Consider the following 8,390-nt stretch of genomic DNA (forward strand, 5'->3'; position numbering starts at 1 on the left):
ATCAGGAGTAAAGTAAACAAACTATCGTTCTCATTTCTCTTTTTTCCATTTTCGTTTCTTTTTTACCTTAATGACTACTCTGATGAGAAAAGAGAAATAAAGAAGCAAATTATTTTTTTTAAATTTTCTAGATTTGATGTTCTATATCCTATTCTAAACTCAAGCTTAAACGAGCAAATAGTTTTTTTTTTGAAATAGATACTCTATGACAAATTAAGGAGAAAAAAACTAGAAGAGAAAAACATTTTTTGATTCTTTTGTTTTTAGGAAGGAAATCTAAAGAATGAACCAAAGAAAAATATTTTTAATTTTCACTTGATATCCTCAGGAAAGATTTCGACCAAAGAAATGAAAAAGATAAAAATGCTTTTGGATTTCGGTTTTGATTACCTAAGGGAGAAACTCTGAAGATAAACCAAAGATAAAGTACGTTGTTTTCTTTTCTTCTATGTACAATGTCCTGAAGTTCTAGTAAAAATAAAACGAATTTTTTTATTCATTTTTCATTAATTTCCCAAAGAAGAACCTCAAAAAAAATCTTTTTGAATTTTTGAAATTAATATCTTAAAGAAAACTTTTAAAGAGGTACTAAAAGAAAAAAAAAATTAAATTTTTTTTAATCCTAATATATTAAAGGAAATATAAAAATAATTTTTATTTTAAGTTCTAGATATTAATTGCCTAAAGGAAAAACCACCTCAAATGATTTTTTTTTTAATTCCTAGAATTAGTATTCTAAAAAAAACTTCTAACAGAAATATTAAAACGTAATTTTGTTTTCTTGGATTTTTGATCTATAACACATTTTTCAAATGCAAAATAGGAAATACAATAACAAGAAAAATTCGACAAACTTACCAGACTATGACAGACTTCAACATCCTTTAAAAGACTCGATATTACTGTATAGAACTAGAAGGTAAAACGCGACATAAAAAGAAAAACAGACTCAACATAAAAATAAAAATAAAAAATCTCTTTAAGCAACTCCTGAATGAGCGATCTTGACTGGATGGTCCTAAGGCGTCTGTCATGCCCAAACTCCGGTAAATAGATCCACACCTGTATGAGAAAATTAAAACCAAATAAAGTTAAAGACCTAGAATGCTGTGTGAGACAACAACCCTTCCTGTTGGACACATGCAAGACATGATTGTGACTATTTTTTTAAAATCAACCTATATGGGTAAAAGTGGCTGAAATACAGGATTTGACTAAGACCCCGCGAAGCCAAGAACCTAAACTCACTAAGAAGACCGGACCCTATGTGGGTTGCCTACGTATCACACCCCGAAAGACGAGAATCAGGTATGCGTAGTTCGGACAGATTGGATACCGACAAGAATTAAAAAAACAACTAATTTAGAGAAAATATATTTTTTGTCTTTTTTTGAAAAATAATGAAACATGTAAACTCTTTTTGGATTTTGTTTTCCTCTTTTTTTTTGATTTTTGATTTTCGGAAAATGATGAAAAAGTGCAAAATCTTTTTTTTTTTGAATTTTTTACTAGTGGAGGGGTAGCCCGAGCTTTTCTCCCAACGTGAACAGAACTATATTATTGTAAATTTGTAAGCAAAGGTGAGCTTGTGTAACGAAATGGAAGACCGTAGGGCTATTAGTGAGATGTTACTCAAAAGAGAAAAAAGAAGACTACATAGCTACTACAAAAATCTCACTTTTTAATCCTACTGTTTCTAATTCATATGTTACCAAAAAAAACATATGGTTTTGCAGCAGGTGAGCTGATACAAATATGTGTAAGTGGTAGAAATTAGAATTACTATAAAAAAATAAATAAATTATTACGTCAACTGAACTGTTACAACGCTGAAACTAAAAATTCAAAAGTACTCCTTCCAAAGTAGGTTGATTCTGATTGAAATGAGAAACTGGAGTATTCATCTCAACCAAGCTAAGAGAGGCATTCTACACCAAAGCCTGCAATATTATGGAATAATAACTCAACTATAATTTATATGTTACTGAAAATAATATGTTTCAGTAATATGCTTCTATTGGGAACTGCATATCTGATTGACTCTTATTTGGGCAAGGTGAATTTGGAACCACATTGTTGTTGTCATTTATAGAGCTCTCCCCTTGTCGAAGTGCGGCAGTGGGAAGGTCCATTTCGTGTATCAGAACATTACGCTTGCAAAAGCTGCATCCTTCTGAAGTATTGCAATGTCTCACTTTGCAAAAGGCCTCTTTCTCTCCTCTAGCACAATATCATAACTTGTAGAAACAAAAACGGTGCACAACATTAACTATTAGCCATACAACAGGAAGGAGGAACATAGAATCTGTTAATGGGAGCCAACGTGTACAAATATACAAAGGTAAAATAGTCGGTTACCTGTGCAGTGCTAAGCCCACTGAGCAATTCTTTTGGTGGTACTGGATGTAAGAGAAGCATCAGTAGTTCTACAAAGCCAAAAATAAGTTGCAGTCCTGGTCAGTATACAACACATTGTGCATTGAAAATACTCATAAAATTATTCTCTACAGAAAGAGTAATGTCACTGTCTCAAAATTAAGGTACAGAGAAGAAAGAAGATCATTGTTGTAAGCCCTATTACCAGATACCAAATATACGAATCTGCAGTAAAAGAAAGTAATGAAGAAACTAAAACTTGTGATTTCTTCTACTATTTTCTGCGCATTAAATGAATGCTACATGATATTACTTTGTTCCAAATATCTTCCCTTCAATGTAAGAAGACAATGTCTCGATTAACTATATCACTGAAGTATTTTCCATACAATATTCCACTGTCACTATATTTTTTCATTTTGAGTAATAATTAGATGATGATAATAATTAATAGAACTATCCTGCTTTTATTAATATTTCTAAATGATAAAAAGAAAAGCCACAAAGTAAGCCAAAATGGATTAGCGCACAGCTAAAGCCAAATTAGGTAACAACAGTCAATCATAACGAAAAGATAAACTTAAACAACTGCTACATTAATAAAAGTTTTCCTTGATTATTTTTTTGTTGGTTATTGTAAATATTTAGAGCTGTATGACTGAAAACATACGTTTGTACTGAACCTATACTGTTATTTTTGAAGCACACAGTTGAGTTGCTACAACAGTTTAAGAAGGTATATTACAGACAGTGATCAAAAAAGATATTATAGAGCTGCAGTATCTCTACCTCAACTATCTCAAAATTCGCTCCCTCTAAGAAAATTGAGAAAATCAAGATGGTTTTCGTGGTTTTTGTAGTGTATATGATTGTCATTGCTCTACAAGAAGCACAATTTGCTTGGTAAAAGCAAGAGCAGTGCCTCTGTTGGCTGAATTATTACAAGGCAACAAAAGGGAAGCCGATGAAGCTGCACTAACTTGACTTGCAACATTATTACAAGATGAGATTTGGGAAAATGGCAACAATTTCTTAGTGAAAATGTCATGTGTGCAACCAATTATCAAGAATCTTGAAGAAGGGATCAGCTTGAAAGCTTAGGAGAGATCACTTTGAATTTTGGAAAGGATTTTCAGAGTGGAGGCTTATAGGGTAGAGTGTGGTGAATCCGCACAAGTTGTACTAATTGATCTAGCACAGAATGGTGACTATATATATATATATATATATATAAACAAAGGTACTTGTAGATTCCTTCTCCGAAAAAATTAAACTTTCTCAAAAAAGGAACTTGCAAATTTTATGTTTTCTTATGAAAACAAGCCAACATTACGAAACATGATTAACCTGATACAGAAAAATGCAAAATCCAAATATAAAAGTATGACACCATACCATCATGAATGTGGCCTTTCTACAGAAATCTAAAAGAAAATACTTTTATGTAATAATCTCAAAGCACTCAAAGTTGTAAACAAATGAATGTTACACATCAGTAATAAACCCAATATTTGTTGATTTCAAGCTTTCCTAAAGACAGGAACTTTATCTCATCCCCATCTATTCTATCTAACATTACTCATGATCAAAAGCAGTGCATATTAGTCAACAATGCACTAAATATTACCTGAGTTGAGGCTACTTCAATTGAATGAGCTTCTTATTCTTTAGCAGTGCCTTCAGAGTCGATCTGAATTATTAACTTATTCTTTGCATCGGCATCTGCATAAGGAGATGTGCAATGATTATATTGTGACATTTTGTAGGGATCCGAGAAGACAACCTGCTCAGTGAGTCTACACAACTCAACGTTTCTACAAAATTCAGTAACCGCAGAAATGAATAAAGGTCAAAATCGAATAGAAATAACTGTCATGGCCATGATATAGCTTGCCAGTGGCTATAAAAAATTAAAAGTTAATCTCTCATTGAATGACTGCTTAGTGTATGGTTCAATTTATTGAAGAAAAAATGGTCTCGATAGAAGAAAAGATCAAGAGAAATGTAATAGAAAGAAACTGACATAGAGACAATGAAGAATAGATAAAGTAGAAATTACAATTAGTTAGAATACCTAACCATACATGCAGAGAAAGATTTTTTTATAAACGACATGTAAATATGTTGCAAGATAATAAAAGAAAATAAAAATAAAGTTACCTCACTTGCTCCCCGGCGTAACTCCTCTTCCACTACCTTGGATTGGTGTTATCACAACAAACATGTTACCTATGCTCAGTAAAGGATGAAAAATAGTTGTCAGTACATTCTAAGATACCTCAAATCATAAATTTATTTTTCCTTGAGAAGATCATCAAATGGTATTACAGTTGGAATAGTTAAACCATACAACTTAGTTTTGGATCACTTAACACTATAAGACCAACTAATGATACACAAAGCCTAGTTACTGGAAAAGCCAAATAGAAATTGGCAAACTGAGCAATGCACAATGACAAACATCAAGCAAGTATAGCAAGTCAAGTTGATACACACAAAAGAATAATTAGCTAATTTCCACTATAGAAGGTCTGAGCAACTGCCTGTCCACCGTATGCTAAATTATTCACAATCGATTCAATTGAAGGAAGTACAGTTCCAAATAAGGAGTTCGTGATCTAAGTCCACCATTGAAGTTGTTATCTGACTACTAATTCACCTGAGTTGTGGTCAGCAACATCATAAAGATATGTTGATCTTTTAAAATCATTTTCAGCTTTAGTTTGCAGTCCTCGCTTAGCTGTTTTATATAATCTATATGTTTTACACAGTCATAGGGGAAAAAATAAGAATTAATAAGACATCAAAAGTGCTATCTGCTAGTGACCATAGTAAAATTCCAGGGAAATAAGTACTCTATGTTCTGTTTGTTTTACAAAATCATTTCTTGAACTAAGGTGAAAACCTTTTAGTTTTTAAATTCCAAAAAGCTTATTTCATCAAAATTTTTGCACATAAATGGTGAGGATGAGAATCGCCTCATAAGGACCTTTTGGAATCAAGTCTTATTACACTTTGATAGAGTTGAAATAGACGAAAATTAAGATTAAAGCATTAACAGATTGAAAACGCAAAGCAGAGAATGTATGAAAATATCAGAAAATGTGCACACAGGATAATAAGAGAAGGAAAGAGCAATGGACCTCCCGAAGAATCGTATGTCGATGTTCAGGCACCTGCTTTCTTAATGATTTGTCCGTAAACGATATTAGAGGTAGAATGATCGTCATGGCTAGTTGGTGTCGATGGCTGAATCAACAGCTTTACAAAATTTGAACTCTTTGCTCTTGATAAGGCAACATAAAGTTGACTGTGTGAAAATACAGGTTCCACAAATAAATTCCAAAAAAATCTAAAGTTTGACCTTGTACTTTATTTATAGTCATAGCAAAGCATAATGTAACAAGAAATTGTGTTCTTTTGAACTGAACAGTCGTTTTCTCATCCTGTGATGATAATAATGGTATTCTTGGGATAAACACATGCATATTCTTCAGATCACCAACCGTGATCTTAGCGCTAATAACATGACTTTTAAAATCACAACAAGGTCAATCACGTACCATTACATAAACCTTCATATGGATTTAGATTTCGTAATAATATAATTGGGCAATTCTCTTTTAAACATAATTTGTAAGGAGGCAAACCTGGAAGATTTAAAGTGTGTAGTAGATCTTCAATTTGTGTTTGGTTGTTAAATTCAATAGCCTCATCAGTAGCAATAAATATTTTTGATTTTCCTGTGAATCGATCAATAAGCATGCCATTAATTTCATCAACGAATATCATTTTTTGTTGTCAAGATCACATGGAAATCTATACAGGATGAATTAGAATATAATGAATCCAAATTTAAATATGTTGCTACAAATAATTTATCAAGAGATTCTCTTTCGGTTGTATAAGGGATAATCAAAGAATCTGGAATTTTAATCTTGTCTGCTGAGTTGACTCGTTCTTGTCCAATTCCAATTCTTAGCAAATAATCACAAAATGCAGGATCTGTTTTAGCTCTCATATTCTCAGATAATTTTGATTTTTCAAGTTCATTCTAAATGCTAGAATATAACAAACTTTCGCCAATGAAATCTTTTTTTTTTTCGTATCGCACAACAGGAAGAGTCTGTCTGAAATCACCTCCTAAAACTACAACTTTTCCGCCAAATAATGCATTTGTATTCATCAGATCTTTTTATAGTAGATCAAAAACTTCTAACATTCTTCTTTTGGCCATATATACTTCATCCCACACAATCAATTTTGCATCTCGGATTAACCCTGCAAGTGAGCTTTCTTTGCTAATGTTACAACTGGTATTTTCATCGATGTCAATAGGAAATTTGAAATGTGAATGTGCAGTACGTCCATCTGAAAGAATAGAAGTAGCAACACCAAAAGTAATTGTTGCCAAAGCTATATATCCCATAGATCGTATAGTTGCCAATAAAGCCCGGTATAAAAAAGTTTTCCCTGTTCCTCCGGGACCATCTATAAAAAAGGCACCTGCTTTATTTGAAAATATCCTTTCAGTAATCAGATTATATGCAATTAGTTGATTTTTGTTTAATTTCCTATGCAACAGTATGTCATCTTCACTGACAATAATAGATCTTTCAAAATGAATCTCTTTTGCTTCTCTTGCTGCCGTAAAAGGCCTAATAGTTTTTGGAATGAGTTCATATTCATTTATATCATGATCCATAATTTGTAAAATATCGTTGATATGATTCAAATCTTGATATCGAATTTCTCTTCTTTCAATAATTTGTAACACTTTGTAGTCTTCGATCATTGATTCTTCAAATTGCTCCCATAATTTTCTAGGGTTGGCAGGGAATAATATAGAAAATAAACTCCTTAAACTATATAGCATTTGGTAAATTGCGGCTTCAAACATACACTCTATCAAACTATTATCACATTGTAACATTCCTCTTTTCTTTACGGACCCTCTGAAAGTATTATAAGGCTCCCCATTCACTGTCAAAGATCCTTATATGATGTCGGTCCTAGTACATGCATTAGTAGTAATCTAAGATAATATCAATCTCCTTCTGTTGGATGACATGTCACAATGCGGCCAACAACACAATGCTTTTGTCTACGTGCCTAAAATTTATCACTGGAGGACCACATAAAGTATTCAGGAAATTCTTTATATAGTAAATTGAGCTCTTTAGCATCTTCATTAGTTTTGTTCATGGAGAAAAATTCTGTTAACATTGTTTTTGAATCATCGGATTATTCACAATTGTATGTATATCCGCATTGCTCTTAAAAGAAATAAATTGTTGACCTTCAAGATGTAGTTGAAGACGATAAACGCTGGGAGACATTTCACTTATTGGAAAACCAAAGAGACGCCAAATAGCTTCTGGAGGTGATACCTATCTAGGAGATCGATATTCTTTTATCTCATCTATTTCTATGTTTGTATCATTATTTTGTACACAAAATGCAATCTTATCATGTCCTTTACAAATGTATTTGTAGAGATATTTCACGACCTTGATGTCAGAGCAAACTTTAACATTTAAATGACAATTGAATTTCCCAAGTAAATATGGATTGTACAGAACAACCCAGGAGTTATTTAAATATCGTTCTCTTACTTTCACAACTTCCCCTGTATTTCGTCTTCTATAGACTGGATAAGAATCGCTTCCTTTTATTGTCTGATTGGCAAACATTTTTGGATATTTGAACTTGCAGTAACCTTTTTTTTCATGCAAGAATTTGTTGGGTCTAAACTACTGCAAGGACCGTGCATCATATGTTTGATGACAAGCTTACGCAAATCTGATTCTGTCTTATCATCTGGTAATTCTGCTCTAATAATATCATTGTATACCTTTGCTGTCAGCAGTTTGTGTTCATTACCTAGTATAATAAGAAAATGAGCATGGGGTAAACCTCGTTTCTGAAACTCCACAGTGTACATAAAAGCAACAACTTTTTCAAAGATATTTCATTTTAATATCCGTCTTCAGTTCTTCTATTTTAGCCCTGAA

At 32.4% G+C, this 8,390-nt stretch overlaps 1 protein-coding gene and 1 long non-coding RNA gene across 2 annotated transcripts; both read right to left on the reverse strand.

Annotated features, from left to right (window-relative positions):
• Positions 1-1,844: 1,844 nt before the first annotated feature.
• Positions 1,845-4,092, reverse strand: LOC104216520 (uncharacterized). Its single transcript, XR_708512.2, has 3 exons — positions 4,004-4,092; positions 2,359-2,426; positions 1,845-2,237 (listed from the first exon to the last, which is right to left on the reverse strand). It is a non-coding gene; the product is annotated as an uncharacterized lncRNA (long non-coding RNA).
• Positions 4,093-6,154: 2,062 nt separating this feature from the next.
• LOC104216536 (uncharacterized) lies at positions 6,155-7,081 on the reverse strand. The gene is made up of 2 exons (XM_009766609.2): positions 6,620-7,081; positions 6,155-6,430 (listed from the first exon to the last, which is right to left on the reverse strand). Exons 1-2 carry the CDS (start codon positions 7,079-7,081, stop codon positions 6,155-6,157), a joined length of 738 nt encoding a protein of 245 aa, XP_009764911.2.
• Positions 7,082-8,390: the final 1,309 nt, after the last annotated feature.

The sequence above is a fragment of the Nicotiana sylvestris genome, chromosome 12 (genome assembly GCF_000393655.2).
Source record: "Nicotiana sylvestris chromosome 12, ASM39365v2, whole genome shotgun sequence".
In the NCBI taxonomy this organism is placed as follows: Eukaryota; Viridiplantae; Streptophyta; class Magnoliopsida; order Solanales; family Solanaceae; genus Nicotiana; species Nicotiana sylvestris.

Excerpts from the sequence above, each read along its gene's own strand:
- LOC104216536 (XM_009766609.2), bottom strand. The coding sequence starts at position 7,081 with ATGGATCATGATATAAATGAATATGAACTCATTCCAAAAACTATTAGG. Across the intron at positions 6,431-6,619 it reads AATTGATTGTGTGGGATGAA|AATGAACTTGAAAAATCAAA; the intron begins GTATATATGGCC and ends TCTAGCATTTAG.